This window comes from Pimephales promelas, chromosome 2, assembly GCF_988280905.1.
Source record: "Pimephales promelas chromosome 2, fPimPro1.hap1.1, whole genome shotgun sequence".
NCBI lineage: Eukaryota > Metazoa > Chordata > Actinopteri > Cypriniformes > Leuciscidae > Pimephales > Pimephales promelas.
The window spans coordinates 41919163-41941879 of record NC_142770.1 but is presented as its reverse complement, the minus strand read 5'-3'; the positions used below and the strand labels follow the sequence as shown (position 1 = coordinate 41941879).

General features: G+C 35.6%; 1 protein-coding gene and 1 long non-coding RNA gene across 2 annotated transcripts; both read right to left on the bottom strand.

The window, feature by feature from the left end:
• Positions 1-1836: 1836 nt before the first annotated feature.
• LOC148997431 (uncharacterized) lies at positions 1837-3664 on the bottom strand. The gene is made up of 4 exons (XM_089122694.1): positions 3052-3664; positions 2613-2701; positions 2306-2510; positions 1837-2167 (listed from the first exon to the last, which is right to left on the bottom strand). Exons 2-4 carry the CDS (start codon positions 2694-2696, stop codon positions 2088-2090), a joined length of 369 nt encoding a protein of 122 aa, XP_088978820.1. The 5' UTR covers positions 2697-2701; positions 3052-3664; the 3' UTR covers positions 1837-2087.
• A 9172-nt stretch (positions 3665-12836) lies between these two features.
• On the bottom strand, positions 12837-16714 carry LOC148997430 (uncharacterized). Its single transcript, XR_016147329.1, has 3 exons — positions 16594-16714; positions 14626-14766; positions 12837-13071 (listed from the first exon to the last, which is right to left on the bottom strand). It is a non-coding gene; the product is annotated as an uncharacterized LOC148997430 (long non-coding RNA).
• Positions 16715-22717: the final 6003 nt, after the last annotated feature.

The window sequence follows — 22717 nt, the reverse complement described above, 5'->3', positions numbered from 1 at the left end:
CTTTAATGAAACTTTAATGTAAGGAAAGAAAACAAGATGTAAATATGCATTAACTTATTTTAGGCATTTCGTATTTTTACACAGCAACATATAACATGAACAGCTTTAAGAGACCATTTTAAACACTATTTTTAAATAACCATTGAGAACATATTTCATTGCATGGATGGATCATATGATAATGTAACTGTCGAAAACGTGCAACGATTCTTTTAATTAATTTTCTTTTTCTCTTTTTGAATAGAAAATTATTTTAACAAAAGACAAACACAGTAAGTGGAAGCTTAATGTTTAAAGGTCAGTTGTGGCCTTTACGAAGTGTGGCTATAATGTTCACATAGCTTATGCAAATGTCTCTTTTTGTATAAAGACAAAAGAATGGCTTAATCGCTGTCTGACACCGGCAGTTGACTTGTGTATTTGTGGAGACACAAAAAATCCTACAAAAACATTTCTTCTCCAACAATAATAAACTATGTAAACATTTTTTTAAACATTTAAACTATTTTTAATACACTTTACATATAATAAAATAAAAAGAGTACCGTAAACAACAATGCATGAAATGTTGTCTAAGTTTGACTTTATATTCCCATTAATAGATTCTCCAAAATCTCCACATCGGTTGTCTACCATGTTCAGTTTTCTTTAATGCAACTAGTCGCTTGTTATCAGTTTCAAGCAGAGAAAACCAGATGTTGATATAAGATTTAATTTATTTTAGTTATTTGGTATATTTACACAACAGTATTAAGCAACAGCTAATGACCTTGAATGTCCTGTAACTGAGCACATTTAAACACAAGTAAACACTATTTGCTTATTATATATATATATAATAAGCAAATAAAACAGTATCACATTCATCAAACTACTAATGACAACACTTTCAGATATGACTGCTTGTTTTTATCTTGCAGACTAATCAAAGAAAATTAAATTACACTAAGAAATCAAATTATATTAAAATGTTCAGTGTATAAATGCAATTAAATCCATCTGAATGATACATCATATTAATTCTTCAATTATTATAGTTGACTTTGCTTTTCAAAAATACCGTCTAATATTAGTTTTTCAATCAATATAATTGTTTTTTTTTGTACAATCTATTAAATCATTACAACTGATTTAAAAAATACATAACTATGTGTTTGTGACTTATAGTGTTAACTTTAAGATTTTAATTATTTATTGTTTACACGAGTATTATTTTATAATATTCATATTCATACATATAATTCATACATATTATAATGCTAAATTCAATAAAATGTATTTAAACCAGGTGTCAAAAGAGCCAAATAACTGTTAGCCATATAGTACAAAACGTTGAGATATTGTAAATTATCACAAATTATCTTTCTTAATTAAAAGGTGACATAAAATCACATTTGTGACTTTTCCTTTTTACATGCATCAAAATTACACACACACAACATATATAATTGTGTGTGTATAATTGTATATATATATATATATATATATATATATATATATGAAGAGTTCAGATGCAAAAGCCTCTAAATGCCATTTGACATTTTCTTCTTTAATGATGATTTTTATCAAACTTCTGAACTTAAATATACAAGTTTGATAAAAATCATCATTAAAGAAGAAAATTTCAATTTAGAGGCTTTTAGAGGCATTTAGAGGCTTTTGCATCTGAACTCTTCATATGTGTGTGTGTGTGTGTGTGTGTGTGTATGTATTAATGTATGCTACATAATCAAAAAACACAAAACACACAATAAAGATTCTTTTATTTTTAAAAAGTATATATATATATACATATATATATATATAAATATAAATATATAAATACACACACTCACATTTCACACACTAAAATATAAATATTGACAAATCTTAAACAACACAAGAAAATTTACAAATTACACGGATGTTTTCATCCATCTTGTAAGACTGGGGGCATGTCCGCACCATATCCGTCCTGTCCGAAATCCTCGAACTTATGCTCAATATACACGGATGTTTTCATCCATCTTGTAAGACTGGGGGCATGTCCGCACCATCTCCGTCCTGATCGAAATCCTCGAACTTATGCTTAATTTACACGGATGTTTTCATCCATCTTGTTGGACTGCGGGAATGTCCGCACCATCTCCGTCCTGTCCGAAATCTTCCAACTTAAGCTCCAAGCTATCTGTATTTTAAAAACACACATTTTATAAAAACTAACATGCATTTTAAATAAACACAATCTTTATCGTGTATGTGCATAATCAAAGAGTCCAAAATAAACATTGCCATTTACAACAGCATTTCATTAGTCATTACGCACCATCTCGTGCAAAATCCAACGCTGCCTTCGAAACCTCCAGCTCCATCTGGGTTTTCTCCAACTTGCTTCTGATGTCCGCCAACTCTTTGCGTAGAAATTTTTTTTCTGCATCCATTGCAGCGACTTTACGCATTACCGTAACCCCCAACTCCGTGAGCTCCTGCTGCAGTGCCTTCCTGCCCACCGCCTCATCTAACACAGAATACTACAAAAAAACACACACATAGAAAAATAACTAAGTAAAACTTTCAACAAATATACGTACTATACTTAAACCACACACAATTGTATAAAACCCAATACTTACTGATAACAAACAGAACTGGTTTCTAATCTTTAAAAACTGTTCTCCTTCCGCATGCGGGATTTTCGTTGGGCTGTTAAAGGCCATTTTTCCTGCAAAAGTATAAAACACAACTCATTAAAAAGTATTCGAATACACCAACACATAACGTAAACATTTACTGTACAAAGTGGTGTGATACACAACTAATAGCAACAAAAATGACTGGTTGAGACCAACAAATAAAACTTTGAAAATCACATTTGTAAATGTGCAACGTATTTATCCATGGCAAACCTTTTTAAAATCTTTTCAATGTTAATATTTAAATTATAAAAAATCGCGTGGAATCAAACAATCAATCGGTAAACTTAAACAGATCAACTAGTTTATACAACATTGACAAAACCATGAATTGATCTTAAAACTTCTATTCAATGTAAGAAAACCTTATGCCACATACCGTAATGAAAATGTAAGCTGATCGTGTTGTCCTGTCTTGGGTCCGTAATGAAAATGTAAGCTGATCGTGTTGTCCTGTCTTGGGTAGCAGTTTGGCAATATGCAAAATTAAAGCTTACCTTGCAGTCTATGACACAAAAAAAACAACAACAAATGTTTAGTTGCTGCTAGGACCTGGTTAAAACACTCTCACAAAACTGCGCCGCCGCTTTCAGTACCGCCCTAAACAAGGTCCAGCCAATGCGAGACCCCCAGGTCCTGGAAACAGGAGAGGACCTTGTTGAAACCATGCATCAAGCTGAAGCACCGCCCACACCACGACCACCTCCTTTTCGCAGAAAAAACTGATTCCCAGGATTTTGCTCACAATTACGTATTGACGTAAAACAGCAAGGACCAGACAACCGGAGTCAAGTGGGATTAAACTATTGTTCCTGACTGTTACTAAATTCTTCGGAGACATTTCTACGACTTCTACAATTACGAAGAGGTTTTTTTATCACTAACGAGGTATGTAACGTTAGTTCTGTGGGGTTTATGTTGTTCATGATTTAAAGTTAGCTTCTTAATGTTAAATCATAAATATGTTTTCTCTTTTAAAGGACAACTCCGGGGAAAAATGAACACTGGTACTGAGTCAACCGTTTTCTTGTATTTATTTTCATGATAATCGAATGTAAAGAGTTTTATCTGTAAAAACTGTTTAGCTTATAACGCTGGTATAAGGGGAATATTATAAGTAAAAATAAATCGCTAGTAAATACCACTAACAAGGCTCAAACACATGAGGGTCCCTATACAAACCGAAGCATTGAGAACTTCGTAAGTGTACGGACAGTTTAATAATAATGTAGGCTACTTTATAAAGAAAGTACCATTGCGCGGAGCCATCTTTGGAAAACACTTTCGACCAGTTTTCGGCAACTCCTGCCTGCATACGCGATGGTATGCTACTGTCTTTATAAAATATACTATTACTGTTAAACTGTCTGTACATTTACAAAGTTCTTCGGTTTACTTCGTTTTGCTTGTAGGGACCTTCATTGTGCTGCCCTGTTAGTGGTGTATTTTGAGCCTTGCTGGTGGAATTAACTAGACATTGTTTTTTATTATTTTTTTATCCTGGTGTTATAAGCTAAACAATTTTTAGAGGTAAAACTCTTTCAATTCGATTATCATGAAAATAAATCCCAGAGAACGGTCGACTCTTTACCAATGTGTTATTACACCCCAGCTTCATTTTTTGCTGGAGTTGTAGACCTACTTTAACTTTCTGTGAAGCAGCGCGTGCTCAAATGAACAAAACTTAGCAAATAGCCAGTGATATGCTATTTTTAGCGCGTGCTCAAATGAACAAAAACTTAGCAAATAGCCAGTGATATTTTTAAGTGATATTTCATTTAACTATTTGCCTAATCGTTTAACAAGAGACATTGTAGTTCAGAAAAAACAACAACATCATACCTTGTTATATTTCAATTATTTTATTTAATCGTTTGTTCATTTAATTGTAGCTATATTTTACAAAATATTTTTTTCAGTTTTGGTTTTGAGAATTTGTAGGCTATTTATTTTCGTTTATTCCTTGTTTTTGTCTCTATAGTTGTAGACCTACACCTTGCTACTTTTTCCTGTTATCTGTATATTTATTTATTCAATTGTTTATAATATAGGCCTATTAAAAGTTTTACTGAAAATTATTAAAGTTAATTATAATGTTCTAGCAAGGTTATTAGTGTCCAGGCATATTGCACATTTAATGCCAACTCTTAAGCACATAGATGAGATTGTAATGTTGTATTGTTGTGTTTTGTAAAACTTTAAAATATACAACAATGAGAGTATTAAATTATTTCTGAACATAGAAACACTAATCGTTTTCAGATCAGTCTCCAGTATGATATTATAATGTTGTATTGTTATGGTTACATAATTGTAAAGCTTTAAACTATACAACAATGATATTACATTATTTCTGAACATTGAAACCCGTTAATCGTTTAACAAGAGACATTGCAGTTCAGTAAAATAACAACACCATGTGAAAGCCTATTAATATTTCAATTTTTCTAATCGTTTTTCATTTAATTTTATATTTGACAAAATATTTTTTCAGTTTTGGTTTTGAGAATTTGTAGGCTATTATTTTATTTTCGTTTATTCCTTCTTTTTGTCTCTATAGTTGTAGACCTACATTTTGCTACTTTTTCCTGTTATCTGTATATTTATTTATTCAATTGTTTATAATATAGGCCTATTTAAAGTTTTACTTAAACTTATTAAAGTTAATTATAATGTTCTAGCAAGGTTATTAGTGTCCAGGCATATTGCACATTTAATGACAACTCTTAAGCACATATAGATGATATTGTAATGATGTATAGGGTTACATTTTGTAAAACTTTAAACTATACAATAATGATATTACATTATTTTTGAACATTATAACGCTAAACGTTCTCAGGGCTGCGTTTCCCAAAAGCATCGTAAATCTAAGTTGATCGTAAAAACGATCGTATGACTGATCATAATATTATAGTCTGTTTCCCAAAAGCATCGTAACTTAAATAGCACTTGAAAATCTTCGCAGAGCTACGAGTGCTCTCGAGTAGGGGAGCGCGGGGCACAACCTAACGCGGGGTTAAATGTAACACGGACGTTTTACATAGTTCGTCAGGATCAAGCCGGCCGTCTTTCCGCTATTTTTCTCTTGCTGCCAGAAGACGGTCTCCCGCAAATTTGCGGAAAGTTTTGATTATATTTCGTGAAGATACTGGACAAAGAGTGTTTTGACACCATGAAAGTAATTTTTTTCATCATAGGTTTTTTTCGGTTTCTGAGTTGGGTGTATACGTTTCCAAATCTAACTTTATATTGCCTTAATGACTGTCTTGTTGGCTCAAACATAGCACCGTTTTGAAACATGTCAGCTATTCCTAGCGACTATTAGCTAGGGTTAAAATATGTAATACACAGCGGGGTTAATTCTAACAGAGTGTTACAAACGCCGCCAAGTGTACAATGAGAATCAAATGAAAACGGAGCCACACAACTTTTCAGGTTTGAGTATACATTTAACTTTGTTAGACTTTCACAAACAATGTTGGGATTTAAAATGTTTAAAATTTAGTGCACTATGAATGATAACTTGTTTATTTATTAAAGATATGGCCTGTTATTAATGCAATAAACCCTTTAAATTTTTATTTTAAGCTAATTTGTATTATTACTGTTATTAATAATAATAATAACAATAACAATAATAATAATAATAATTGTACATCATGCAGCTGCCACACACAAATCTAATTTAATTGAAATTACAATATTTATAATTTTATTTATTATTATTTATTGCAAAACTATGCAGCCCTTTTTTCTATGTCTCTATCCATGATATTGATCCATAATAGAAGGATGATTGGATGAGGGATATGTATGGATATCTGTCTATACAGATGCACAAACAATATCAAACTATACAAATAAAATAGTACTGAATTATGTGTGTTACACACAAGTGTTACAACTAACCCCTCTGTCTGTTACAATTAACCCCGCCTATGGGGTAAGTTGTAACATTTGCACTTCTGTCACTTTCAACTGTACAAAAATGGTAGGTCCTAGAAAAAAACTTTAAGTGTTCATTTGTAGCAGAGATGTGTATGTTGCTTGTGTAAAAAAAAGTATTAATCTAACCTAATTGTTTTTTAATTAATTGAGCCAAAACCAAAAAGCGTTAGGTTGTGCCCCGCTCTCCCCTAACCGTTAATCCCCAAGTGCATTGTAAAAATACAGAGTTGGGGTCACCTGCAGGACAACCGGCAGATTACACTTTTATCTAGATTTAACAGATTACACCTATATGGGGAGGCTGCAGACCTGGAGCCGGCAGTTTTACGCCCCTGACAGTTTTACGCCCCTGACAGTTTTAAGCCCCTGTTGTTCCTGATGCGTCCAGTAGGGGGAGAAGGATAAATGGCGAAATAACGTAAAACGACGGTGTAAACAAACACATTAATAACCGTCTAGACTTTAACTAATTTTTATGTATTTGTTTATTTAAATAAACGTTATAGACAGTGGATTTATTTGCACTATAAGGATTAAAACATCCAGATGTTCAGTTGGGCTTCACTCTTCACTCAGCCAAAGATTTGTTTTTGAAAATATTAGGCTAATAAACATAGTTGAATCAGATGGACAAAGTAATGATATTTGACCGACCTACTGAAGACTTAATTATTCTAAACTGTTTTATATACAGGAAACTCATTGATATATGTTGTTGTGAAGTAGATAAAGTTACATTTATGTACCATATTTAGCCTTGAGATATGCTTAATCATATGGATCCTTAATGAAATATCTGCTGAAATATTTACAATTGGTCATCATACAGCTAGAACAGTGTCCTACATAACATTTAATGAAGACAAACACAATTTAACCCTTTTCTAAAATTCCAAGGGCCATTTAAAAGAAAGAGACAATATTTTTGTTCACAAAAAGGTTATTTATTTACAAAAGAAGCTAAAGTTGAATAGTGGTAGAAACAATGGTTATAAAATAATGGCACAATGTCATGGTTGAACATTTTTTTGGGGTTCAAAAGATGGGTGTTTATAAAAGTTTAGAGACAGAGATTTTAATTTTCTTAAGTAGCTAAAGCTTAATGAGATACAAGTTAAAAAGAACTAAAGACAGAGTATGATAAAACACACATTAAGTGCACTGCACATACATTTTAGTCCAGATCAGTAAGCTATTTTAAGAAAACTGTATGATATACATTAGAAAATTAGATCATCTCATTTATAAAAAAAAAAAAAAAAAAAACTTGAACCAAAATATACATTTAAACCATTTGGGCCAAAGTTTTTAATGTGGGCTTTATAATGCATGTTTGTATGTATTATGTTTGTAAAACAAAATATTAGAGTGAGTGTGCCGTTTGAATCTTTAGTTAGAGAGATTTTCATTCAAATACATACATACATACATACTTATTATAAATGTGTTTGTGTACACATCATAAACTGTAATTAACACATTTCCAATGTGATGTTGCTCCAGAAACCACGTGGAGTAGTAGGCTATGTTTAAATGCAGGGAGTAAACTGGGTCTTACCAGTAGATGCCATGTCACGCAAGGTAAAGACAGACAAGATAAAAATAAAAATTAAATGAATTTTAAAAGTGAGTGAGACAGAGCAGATAAAGAGAAGACTAGGGCAGCCTTTAAACCTATGTGGTTAAGTTTGCTAAGTTTGAACCAGACAAAACATCAACCTGACCATCAAGTAGCCAACTTTTATTGTCTCTCGAAATAATAGAGACTTTATTACAGTTTTTTACAATCTCTTTGTTACTATTTTCAGAACCTTGATGTCATTTTTCAAAACTCTAGGCACAAAACTCACAACCAATGATCAAAATGCACATTTTAAAAACTCTAACCCTTTTCTCAATTGCTTGGATACAATATACATAAAACTTAGATCATTTGTTCATATTCAACAAAAATCACCTGTTCAATATGACACAACTTAAGATCAAAGTACTATTTCAAAAGGCAATTCACACATTACATTTCAAATGAGTGTCTATTCATTTCCTTACAATGATCTAACTATCAAATGATACAACTGCCCAAAATTATAAGTAACTGTTGTGTTACTGTTAATGCATGACACACAATCTTCCATGTTTACAGTAAATCATGAAAGTTTCAAGATAATGAGATTCAATAAACCTATGTTGTGATTGTAGTGTTTTGCATCAATATATCACACACTTTGTTCAATGATTCCTCTATGTGTGTATTCTCTCTACTACTGCAGTACTGCTTTACAGAGATGTGTTTACTGTACAATTTAGTGCCATAATGAAACCTGTATCACCTATTTTGTTCTACAACATTTAATGATTGTACGAAAAATGACAGTGAAACTATCGGTTGCTTGTGTGTGGGTGATAGGCCTATTTTGTTTAGGCCTATTTCACAGTAAATTTGTGTTTTGAACCAATGATTGTGCAAGTGCAAGATTTCTTTAAAGATGTGAATGCACTATGCAATGTTTTGAACATTAGACAGCTTGTGTTACAAGTGATAACCGTTTTGTGTCTGGAGTTTTGAAAAATGACATCAAGGTTCTGAAAATAGTAGCAAAGTGATTGTAAAAAAACTGTAAATTGACCTATCTTTTGAATTGACATTGAATCTTAGCTTATCGTTTAGAAATAATCAATATTGTATCATTACAATTCAATCAACAATAATAACTTTAGCAGATTATTTAAAATACCTCAATTCATGTTGCTTCTAGAAGGTCTGATGCTATAGATCTGTAATGAAATAGGACTATGCTCATATAACGTCATTAGTGTAGTCTCCCCCTACTGGACGCATCAGGAACAACAAGGGCTTAAAACTGTCAGGGGCGTAAAACTGCCGGCTCCAGGTCTGCAGCCTCCCCTACTCGATTACACTGCAACGTAAGTACAACATAGGTTTTGATTGTACTTTTTTGTACACTTTGTTGTACTCGTATTTTGTTTAAATGAATAAATTAAATAATTAAAAAGGAAGGAAAAATAGAAATACACATTCATTTGAAATTAAATTAAACGAATGAACAAAAAACAAAAAATCATAAAATAAGTAATCTAGGAAATATGCTTTAAAGACCGGGCAAAATAGGGATGAATTAAAAAGAAAATCTGTCAATGACTTGCTGACGTGCACGAAAACCAGCCATGTATAAAGCATTTCTTGCGGACCTCCTTCCCTGATCTTTGAACACGGTTGCAGTTAGTTTCAATGTGACATGTCCTTCCAGATGTTTTGTTTTTCCTTATTTGTATGGTGTCCTTTAAATCTGTTAAAAATAAAATCTTTGTTTCCCTCTATCTCCTCTAGAAGGACATTAATTGTATCTTTTTGGAAGGTATCTTCTCTGGTTTTCTTGTTTTTGTTCAGAAATTTTGTCAGCCTGTAGGCTATAGGTGTTTTATATCCATAAAGACTTGTATTGATTTCTAATCCACAACAAGTGACGATTATTAGGTTAAACGTTCAGAATACGATTCCATATGAGTTTATATTTCAGCACTTCGCGAATGGACAGCGTAGCAGGTAGAACGCGTTCTCACGCATTCATGTTCAGTGCATTTTTGGGAAACGCGCGTGGAATTGCAGCGAGCGTTCGCAACCTTGCACTTGGAGAGTGCTCGTTATCGGGAAACCCGGCCCTGACCAGTCTCCAGTATAATGTTGTATAGTTATGATTACATTATTCTAAAACTTTAAAATATACAACAATGATAGTATTACATTGTTTCTAAACATCGAAACCCTAATAGTTTTCTGATAAGTCTCCAGTAAGCTATATTACAAATCTTCTTTAGAAATGTGTTTAGAAGGATGTGTTAAAAAGCATCATTGTCAGGTAAAAAAAGAAAACACATCCCTGTTTTGGAGGGTCATTTCTCTTTCAATTTTTTTATGTTTTAGGTTACTTTTTTATATTTTCTACTCTTTAGAAAATCACAATTTTCAGAAAATGAATTATTTGCAATTGTGGCCTACTCAAAAGTCTGTAAAATTACAAACAAAATTAACAACTGAAATTAACAGCTCTTGCCATTTTTTTTTTCATTTTACCACAAAACTCAGCACCAAAATAATAATATGAAATATTATTAGAAGTAAATTTAATCTAAACCCAGATAGCAAAATTGTTGTGGCCCAGATCCGGCCCACAGTTGACACTTTCATCTGGCCCACATACCGCGTGGAATGATGGCAGTTGGGCGGACCGCTCCTGTTTGCCAGATTTGGGCCACAATTAAGCCATAGCAATGCCACATGTCAGCCATAAAAAAAATGAATGAAGCAGAACTGGCCCACATCTGGCCCACGCACCAAAATTGCTGTGGCCCAGATCCGGCCCACAGTTGAGACTTTCATCTGGCCCACATACCGCATGGAATGATGGCACTTGGGCGGTCCGCTCCTGTTTGCCAGATTTGGGCCACAATTAAGCCATAGCAATGCCGCATGTCAGCCATAAACAAAACAAATGAAGCCGAACTGGTCCACATGTGGGCCAGATGAAAGTGTCAACTGTGGGCCGGATCTGGGCCACAGCAATTTTGATGTCTGGGCCAGATTTGGGTCAGGTGTGCTTCATTCGTTTTTATTATGGCTGACATGCGGCATTGCTATGGCTTAATTGTGGCCCAAATCTGGCAAACAGGAGCGGACCGCCCAAGTGCCATCATTCCATGCGGTATGTGGGCCAGATGAAAGTGTCAACTGTGGGCCGGATCTGGGCCACAGCAATTTTTATATCTGGGCCAGATTTGGGCCAGTTCTGCTTCATTAAATTTTTTATGGCTGACATGCGGCATTGCTATGGCTTAACTGTGGCCCAAATCTGGCAAACAGGAGCGGACCGCCCAAGTGCCATCATTCCACGCGGTATGTGGGCCAGATGAAAGTGTCAACTGTGGGCCGGATCTGGGCCACAGCAATTTTTATATCTGGGCCAGATTTGGGCCAGTTCTGCTTCATTAAATTTTTTATGGCTGACATGCGCCATTGCTATGGCTTAACTGTGGCCCAAATCTGGCAAACAGGAGCGGACCGCCCAAGTGCCATCATTCCACGCGGTATGTGGGCCAGATGAAAGGGTCAACTGTGGGCCGGATCTGGGCCACAGCAATTTTGATGCATGGGCCAGATTTGGGCCAGTTCTGCTTCATTCGTTTTTTTTATGGCTGACATGCGGCATTGCTATGGCTTAATTGTGGCCCAAATCTGGCAAACAGGAGCGGACCGCCCAAGTGCCATCATTCCACGCGGTATGTGGGCCAGATGAAAGTGTCAACTGTGGGCCGGATCTGGGCCACAGCAATTTTGATGCATGGGCCAGATTTGGGCCAGTTCTGCTTCATTCGTTTTTTTTTATGGCTGACATGCGGCATTGCTATGGCTTACTTGTGGCGCAAATCTGGCAAACAGGAGCGGGCCACCCGAGTGCCATCATTCCACGAGGTATGTGGGCCAGATGAAAGTGTCAACTGTGGGCCGGATCTGGGCCACAGCAATTTTGATGCATGGGCCAGATTTGGGCCAGTTCTGCTTCATTTTATTTGTTTCTGGCTGACATGCGGCATTACTATGGCTTAATTGTAGCCCGAATCTGGCAATCAGGAGCGGACCACCCAAGTGCCATTCCACATGGTAGGTGGGCCAGATGAAAGTGTCAATTGTGGGCCGGATCTGGGCCACAGCAATTGTGGTGTCTGGGCCAGATGGGGGCTTATTCTGCTTAATTTGTTTTGTTTATGGCTGGCATCCAGCATTGCTTTGGGCTAATTGTGGCCCAAATCTGGCAAACAAGAACGAACCATTCAAGTGCCATCATTACACATGCGGTATGTGGGCCAGATGAAAATTAATGCACTTAAGGCAGTCCCCTCCAGTTTGCCAGATTAGAGCCACAATTAAGCCATAGCAATGCCACATGTAACCAAAACACAAACCAAATACACAGCTGACCACAGTTGCAATCCTGTTTGCCAGATCTGGTCCACAAGCAGGAAATTTGTTCAGCCACATGTGTGTCAAGAATTACATAAATAGACTATAACTGTGTGTTTTTGTTTTTGCATGCTGTGACTGACACTAAGAAAAATATACACTAAAGAGAAATTTAAAAATGCCCCCTTTCTATGTTAAGAGAAGTTACAACAGATGATTTCAACACATTTCTGAAAACATTTGCATTATTTATTAATATTGTCAAAGAACAACCAAGTGCAAGTTTCAATTTTCAAAACTGGAAAGCAATCAAAAAAAATAGTAATAATAAACAAACACAAAATATGTGCATATAAAGCATCTTAGAGCTAAACAAAAAACAAAACATGTTTCCAGTTGGTCACATCCAGAGCCACCCAAAATTAAAGAAGTCGACCTCCTTGACTGGGCCCATCTGGCAATCTTGCAAGCCTTTATTGGATACACACACAAAAAAAAAAACAATTGTTGACTCAGTAACAGAATGCTGATTTTCAAAGTGTTTTACTAGCAATAGTAGAAAAATGGACTGGACCTATCAGTGCATTAAACAGTTTGGTAAATCTAAAGGGCTATTTATACTTCTTCGTCGAACTCATGCCATAGCTACGTTGTAGGCTGTGTGTAGCGCACGTACCCTTCGGCGTACCCTCGCTAAAGTATAAATGAAAACCAACGCGTTGCCTACAGCATAGAAGCTTCGGCGTAGGTCCGACGCAGAAGTATAATGAGGCCTCAAGGCTAGGTTTGGGTATCGTTTGAATTTGAACGATTCTGATTCCGATTCCTTGTTTCGATTCCGGTTCCTAACGATTCTCGATTCTTTTAAGAGGCAGGGTCAAAAAAGTTGGATCGCCGACGTAAGGTACTCATGTTCGACTCGCGTGGTTATGCCAACACTTCCGGTAGACGCTTCTTCGTTGATGTTGTTCAGCGGTTTCTTCTTCCGCTCGGCGGACTGTGAATATCGAAAGTAGGAATCGAAATTTTAACTTTTGAACGATTCCGGGAAAAATGAAAAGTTAGTCTCGGTTCCAATCGATACTCGATTATCGATACCTAACCCTACTCAAGGCCTTAATTGTGAACATTAATTAATGTATTAACTAGTATTAACTAACATGAAGTGCATTATTTATTAACCATTTTTGGTAACACTTTACAATAAGGTTCATTAGTTAATATTAGTTAACTACATTAGTTAACTAATGAACTAATGATGAACATCGCTTATACAGCATTTATTAATGTTTGTAAACGTTAATTTCAATTTTTACTAATACTTTATTAAAATCTTGTTAACATTAGTTAATGTGCTGTGAACTAACATGAACAAAGAATGAACAGCTTTATTTTTTATTAACTAACATCAACGAAGATTAACAAATACTGTTACAAATGTATTGCTCATGGTTAGTTCATGTTAGTTAATACATTAACTATTGTTAACTAATGAACCTTATTGTAAAGTGTTACCCCTTTTTTAATGTTTCAGTCATTCACTGTTTGTTCATGTTAGTTCACAGTGCATTAACTAATGTTAACAATTACAACTTTTGATTTGTATAATTATATTATATTATATATAATTTTTTTACTGGACATTTTAAAGCTCATAACCATATTTTATTGTTACTTAAACTTAGAGTTTAGTGTTATGTTGCATCATGCAGTATTTCTGCTGAAGAGTAAGAGTCAATGTCTGTTACCTCAATAAATGTTAAAAGGTCATTCCTATTTTATTTGTGTACATTTTAATTATTAACATTACAAGCACCCTCTTTTTATGACTAAAATAACAGGTAAGGGTAAAAAAAAACTGAATTCTCAAACAAGGAAAATGAAAAAACGGAATTAGCAAAAATGAAAATGGAAAAAACAGAATTTGGGAAAAAAATAAAACTAAAATATTCTAGGGCCATAATCAAGTATTCAGACAGACCATGGTATTATACACATGGCAAAAACACAATGTAGCTGACTTACAGGTGTCTTGGGACCTCCTTCGTTTCTTGCTTTCTCTTCTCCCTCCGTCTCGGTCACTTGACAGATGAAGCCATTTTTTAATAAATGTTTCAATTTCTTGATCGGTGGCCGTAGCTGTCAGTCTATTGGTTCTGACAGTTCCTAAAAATATAGAACATTGTAAATGCAAGGATGACAACTTTTAAAATCTTAGGACACAATTAGCAGGAATACAAGCATTGACCAAGTGCATACTTTGCCAGTGCCACTCTAAAGAACATTTGGCCCAAGGCAACAAGGACACATTTCGGACAAGGACACTTTTTGTTTCTTTTGTTTGTTTTTGCCAAAAAGGCACAAGTTCAACCTTTTTTTAGCAAACCAGGGTGACTAGGAACATGTATTTGTATAGATGTTTTCTTGTTTCAGAGGAGTTTAAATATACCACCAGCAATTTTCTGTAGAAAATCACATCGACATATGTTATTAAGGTGAAAAGCATCCTGACTCGAAATAAAATAAATAAATAAAAACAAAGCAGAAAAACTCATTTTAAAATGACTAGGGTATACTAAAAATGTGAAATACAAAGTAATAATACCTGAACCAACTTGCTCAATAATATCTATTAGGCTATTGTTACTTTGTAATCATCTCATAAAAGCTTTTATTGTAATAAAAAGCATGTAGTAATTTGTGCTTTCACAAAGTAATACAACTACAGTGCAGTATTACTGTATGCCCAATGTACATGAATGAAATATTACACTGGGCTTTTATACATTTTTTATTGTTGTGCCAAAAAAAGCTAGAGTTAAATATTTTCACCATTCAGAACTGACTGAAGATTGGCAAGATCGGAGCACAGACACTACCGGTCAAAAGTTTTAGATCAGTTAAATGAAGTCTCTTCTGCTCACCAAGGCTGCTTCATTTGATGAAAAAACAAAATGACAAACAGAAATATTGTGAAATATAATGACAATTTTGAAATGACTGTTTTCTATTTTAATATATATTAAAATATAATTTGAAAGCTGAATTTTCAACATCATTACTGTCGCTGATTACAGATCAGTTTTCAGTGTCACATCACACATGATCCTTCAGAAATCATTCTAATATGCTGATTTTATGCTCAAAAAACATAAATTATTATTTTCAATGTTGAAAACAGTCGTGTATCATTTTCCCCCCAAACTTCTATGATGACTTCTAGGATTTATTTAAAATATAATCTTTTCTAACATTAGAAATGTCTTTACTGTAACTTTAGATCAATTTAACTCATCCTTGATGAATAATAGTATTTTTTTAATTTCTTTCCCCCAAAAAATAAAAAAATAAAATCTTACTGACCCCATACTTTTGAATGGTAGTGATTAATGTTACAAAAGCTTTCCATTTCAGAATAATTCTGTTCTTTTGAACTTTCTATTCATCAAAGAATCCTGAAATAAAAATGTAAAAAACTGTTTTCAACATGGATAATAATCATAAATGTTTCTTGAGCATCATATTATAATAATTTTTGTAGGATCATGTGATACTGAAGACTGGAGTAATGATGCTGTAAATTCAGCTTCGATAATAAATTACACTTCAATATAATTCACATAGAAAACCGCTGTTTTAAATTGTAATAATATTTCATAATATTACTGATTTTTTTGGGGGGGGGTTTGTATTTTTTTTTATCAAATAATTGCAGCCTTGGTGAGCAGAAAAGACTTCTTTTAAAAACATTACCGATCTAAAACATTTGACCGGTAGTGTAGCCTACATTAGCAAATGTAAATACTTTTGGCGCCCCTATTCAATCGATACTTGTTCATTTCGCATTCGAGAACCATAATAGTTCTAGCTTAGAGTTATACTGCCAAAATGATCTTACTTCAAGTATAGAAGTTATTCCATTAACTCATACAACAATAGGTATGAAGCAATCGCCTAGCCCTAGAAAATATAAATGTATCGATTATATCTTACCTTGGTGATTGTTTGCAGTATTCGTCCTCCCTCAAACTGACAATCCTCTGGCTTGGTTTCGAGCTCCTTTTTCGCGCTTCACGGCTAGGTTTAAATTTAAAGGCCCAATCGTCGGTTTGTTTTTTTTTTTCTTCTTCCTCTAACTGACGTTGGTTTCCAGCGCCTTTTTCAAATTTTACAGCTACGTTTAAATTTAAAGCCCCGAATCGTCAGTTTGATTTTTTTTTTTCAAAGACAACTTCACATGCAGTAAATATTTTGTTACAAAGAAAATAGAGATCTTATCTCTAATAAATAAGTAGGCCTAAGCTGAAGCAAAAAAAAAAAAATAAATAATAAAAATAAAAATTGAAAAAGTTTATTGTCAAAATAATAATATTTTCTCACAAGAGCTTCACTAATTGTCAGTCATTTAATTGTATTTCATTAATTATAATGTTAAAATTATAGATATTGTTTTATCTTTAAGAAAGATCATTTATAGACTAAAAGTGACTTTTGTATAAATTTATATTAAGCCAAAAATGTAATTAAATTTTCATTTATGTATTTAAATACGTTTATTTTGTTTTAAAATATTACAATATTTTTTTATATTTTCAATATTGAATTTTTATTTTATTTGATTATAGCTATTTAAAATATTTGAATATTGTACAAGTCCTGTACGTTTGTTATAAAAATAGCCAAAGTAGGCTACAACATGTTCCTGGCTCAGCATCTTTATTGATCCTGGAACAGCATTCAAGTTTGAAGTTGTCAACCATGCTTCTAGATAAGTGTTATTAAAATGTCCCTCCTACTTTAGGGATCGGGTTAGGGATAGGACTATTTTTATGAACAGGAATTATGTGCCTTGATCAACAAAATTATGTTGATACAGGGACATGTACTTGGCAAAATCATTGTGCCCTAAGCTTTGCACAAATAGCAATTAAGTATCTTCTTGCACATCCCAAAACCATAAACAGCTCTTTATAAGTTTGAACTTACACAATTTTCTAAACACTCTACCTACAAAACATATGTGAGCAATTGTCATATTTTATGTGGCCTTACATCCAGCCTATCTAAGGCCATGTGTCCACCAAAGCGTTTTTAGCTAGCTGAAAATGCTATGGCAATCTGAAAAGGCCTAGCTGTAAGCGATTATGTTTTGGCAGTGCAGAAGTCATGATGTCATGTTGTTTTGTTGAGACACTTTGTTGCTATACAGAATATCCGTGGCACAGTTTACTTTTTACTGATTTCCCTGATAATTTGTATAATGCTAAAAATGTTTGTATAGTATGAATGTCATATAGACACGTATGTTCGGAGACCAGAAATATTATTTTTCCATCTACTCTGCTATTTGATGTTGTACAGAAAGAATGTTTTGACAGTTGGTCAGTGTGGTATGTGTGGTCCATTGTGATTGGACAGTCAAGTGACAGTGATGACCGTTGATGACTCTCGTAAATCTGTAAAAAAAATGTGTTCAGCACTTTATAGCCAAATAAAAAAAAATAAAAACACTCAGCAAGTCGTTACAGCGTTTTAAAAACGCAGCACTCCCATTAAAAACAATTTAATAAACACACCGGTCACATAAAAAAAAAAAATGCATTGGTGTACACGAGACACAGCCGTGTCTGCTGCATCTATACCAAAAAATATTGTTAATTGTTGTTAAAAAAATTTCAAGGCAGTTTAAAATTCTGCCCTTTGAAGCTAAATTAGCCATTGTCAGAAGTGTTGAAAAGCCAGACTTGTCACGTAGGTTTACATGTAGGTTTACGTAGGTTTTTGGGGGGCAAAAACCATACTTTTGCCAAAACTGGCCCAAATACATTTTAAGATAAATGGGCCACATTTTTAACATTACATGTGGGCCACTTTTGGCTCACATCCATATGAGCCAGTGGTCACTGAGCCATATATTTGCCAAACCTGGCCCTGATGTGTTATGAGATAACTGGGGCACATTTGCAACATTATATGTGGGCCACTTTTGAATCACTTCTAGGTGAGCCAGTGCCAACTGTGCCATATCTTTGCCAAAACAGGCCCAGAATTGTTTTAAGATAACTGGGCCACATTTTCAGTATTGTATCTGGGCCACTTTTGGCTCACATCCAGATGAGACAATGGTCACTTAACCATATTTTTGCCAAACGTGGCCCAGATGTGTTAGAAGATAATTGGGCCACATTTGCCACATTGTATGTGGGCCACTTTTGGCTCACATCCAGATGAGCCAATGGTCACTTAGCCATATCTTTGCCAAATTTGGCCCAGATATGTTTTGGGATAACTGGGCCACATTTGCAACATTATATGTTGGCCACTTTTGGCTGACATCCAGATGAGCCAGTGGTCACTGAGCAATATATATTTGCCAAACCCACCCCAGATGTGTTATAAGATAACTGGGCCACATTTGCCACATTATATGTGGGCCACTTTTGGCTCACATTCAGATGAGCCAGTGGTCACTCAGCCATATCTTTGCCAAACCTGGCCCAGATATGTTTTGAAATAGCTGGGCCACATTTGCAATATTATATGTGGGCCACTTTTGGCTTACTTCAGGATGTACCAGTGCTCGATGAGCCATATCTTTGTCAAACGTGGCCCAGATGTGTTATAAGATAACTGGGCCACATTTTCCACATTATATGTGGGCCACTTTTGGCTCACATCCAGATAAGCCAGTGGTCACTCAGCCATACCTTTGCCAAATCTGGCCCAGATATGTTTTGAGATAACGGGGCCACATTTGCAACATTATATGTGGGCCACTTTTGGCTCACATCCAGATGAGCCAGTGGTCACTTAGCCATATCTTTGCCAAACCTGGCCCAGATATGTTTTGAAATAACTGGGCCACATTTGCAATATTATATGTGGGCCACTTTTGGCTTACTTCAGGATGTACCAGTGCTCGATGAGCCATATCTTTGTCAAACGTGGCCCAGATGTGTTATAAGATAACTGGGCCACATTTTCCACATTATATGTGGGCCACTTTTGGCTCACATCCAGATAAGCCAGTGGTCACTCAGCCATACCTTTGCCAAATCTGGCCCAGATATGTTTTGAGATAACGGGGCCACATTTGCAACATTATATGTGGGCCACTTTTGGCTCACATCCAGATGAGCCAGTGGTCACTCAGCCATATCTTTGCCAAACCTGGCCCAGATATGTTTTGAAATAACTGGGCCACATTTGCAATATTATATGTGGGCCACTTTTGGCTTACTTCAGGATGTACCAGTGCTCGATGAGCCATATCTTTGTCAAACGTGGCCCAGATGTGTTATAAGATAACTGGGTCACATTTTCCACATTATATGTGGGCCACTTTTGGCTCACATTTAGATGAGCCAGTGGTCACTCAGCCATATCTTTGCCAAACCTGGCTCAGATATGTTTGGAAATAACAGGGCCACATTTGCAATATTATATGTGGCCCACTTTTGGCTTACTTCAGGATGTACCAGTGCTCGATGAGCCATATCTTTGTCAAACGTGGCCCAGATGTGTTATAAGATAACTGGGCCACATTTTCCACATTATATGTGGGCCACTTTTGGCTCACATCCAGATAAGCCAGTGGTCACTCAGCCATACCTTTGCCAAATCTGGCCCAGATATGTTTTGAGATAACGGGGCCACATTTGCAACATTATATGTGGGCCACTTTTGGCTCACATCCAGATGAGCCAGTGGTCACTCAGCCATATCTTTGCCAAACCTGGCCCAGATATGTTTTGAAATAACTGGGCCACATTTGCAATATTATATGTGGGCCACTTTTGGCTTACTTCGGGATGTACCAGTGCTCGATGAGCCATATCTTTGTCAAACGTGGCCCAGATGTGTTATAAGATAACTGGGTCACATTTTCCACATTATATGTGGGCCACTTTTGGCTCACATTCAGATGAGCCAGTGGTCACTCAGCCATATCTTTGCCAAACCTGGCCCAGATATGTTTTGAAATAACAGGGCCACATTTGCAATATTATATGTGGGCCACTTTTGGCTTACTTCAGGATGTACCAGTGCTCGATGAGCCATATCTTTGTCAAACGTGGCCCAGATGTGTTATAAGATAACTGGGCCACATTTTCCACATTATATGTGGGCCACTTTTGGCTCACATCCAGATAAGCCAGTGGTCACTTAGCCATATCTTTGCCAAATCTGGCCCAGATATGTTTTGAGATAACTGGGCCACATTTGCAACATTATATGTGGGCCACTTTTGGCTTACATTCAGAGGAGCCAGTTCTCGATGAGCCATATCTTTGTCAAACGTGGCCCAGATGTGTTATAAAATAATTGGGCCACATTTTCCACATTATATGTGGGCCACTTTTGGCTCACATCCAGATGAGCCAGTGGTCACTCAGCCATTTCGTTGCCAAATCTGGCCCAGATATGTTTTGAGATAACTGGGCCAGATTTGCAACATCATATGTGGGCCACTTTTGGCTTACATTCAGATGAGCCAGTTCTCGATGAGCCATATATTTGCCAAATCTGGCCCAGATGTGTTATAAGATAATTGGGCCACATTTTCCACTTTATATGTGGGCCACTTTTGGCTCACATCCAGATGAGCCAGTGGTCACTCAGCCATATCTTTGCCAAATCCGGCCCAGATATGTTTTGAGATTACTGGGCCACATTTGCAACATTATATGTGGGCCACGTTTGGCTTGCATCCAGATGAGTCAGTTCTCGATGAGTCATATCTTTGCCAAATCTGGCCCAGATGTGTTATAAGATAATTGGGCCACATTTGCCACAATACATGTGGGCCACTTTTGGCTCACATCCAGATGAGCTGGTGCCACTGTGCCATATATTTGCCAAAACTGGCCCAGATATGTTACAAGATAATTGGGCCACATTTGCAACCCTATATGTGGGCCACTTTTGGCTCACATCGCGTTGAGCCAGTGGTCACTCAGCCATATCTTTGCCAAACCTGATCTAGATGTGCTACAACATAACTGGGCCACATTTGCAGCGTCAAATGTGGGCCAGTTTTGGCTCACTTCAAGATGAGCCACTGCCACTGTTCCATATCTTTGCCAAAACTGGCCCAGATATGTTTTAAATAACTGGGCCACATTTACAACATTATATGTGGGCCACTTTTGGCTAACATATAGATGAGCCAGTGCCACTGAGCCATATCTTTGCCAAACCAGGCCCAGATATGTTTTAAGATAAGTGGGCCACATTTGCTGAAACATCTGTGGGCCATATTTGGTTTACATCCAGATTAGTCATAGTCAATTGTGCCACATTTTTGCCATAAGTGGCCCGCATTTGGTTTGTCATATTTGGGCCATATTTATTATCTATCAAATGGGCCACTTTAGGCTAAGATTCAGATTACACATTGCCACGAGTGCCGCATCTTTGCCTAAAATGGCCCACATGTGATTTACATTTTTTGGCCCATATTTGCCATTTTACATGTGGGCCACTTCAGGCTCAGACACATTTGGTCCGGGCCATAAGAAGGCCACCAGTGCCGAATCATTGCCTGAAGTGGCCCACACCCGTCTGCTATCTGGGAAGCATATAACTGATTTTTTATCATTAAAAATATGAAAAAGTTTAACATAAAAAAGTTAAAATTAATAAAATAATTCAGTGCAAATACAATATAAAACAAAATGACTTAAATGAAAAATATATTTTCAGTTATTTTCAACAACGTACAGATATAGAATTCTGGGTTAGAGTTTGTTCTGTTTGCCATAACTACAAATAAACAGAAACAAATGCATTGCAATAGCCTTAGTAAGTAGACCTATCCCCTCTTTTACATTTTTAAGAAAACAATAAAAATGACAGCAAACAGACGCTTTTATAATTATTGTTCTGCCATCTTTGTGATTTTTTTTCTTTCGGATATATTTTTTTATATAACTAGGCTACCTTTTGTTAGTGAACTAATGGGTTTGTGTGACATATCAATGAATTTCAAGGCAGTATTACAAAGTTGAAATACACTAACACTTTATTATTGTCCTTTCAAAAGTAACTGAATGCCCTGCTACATATATTAGCCTACAGTAATCATAATTATATTTAAAACATAGTAATGTAGGCT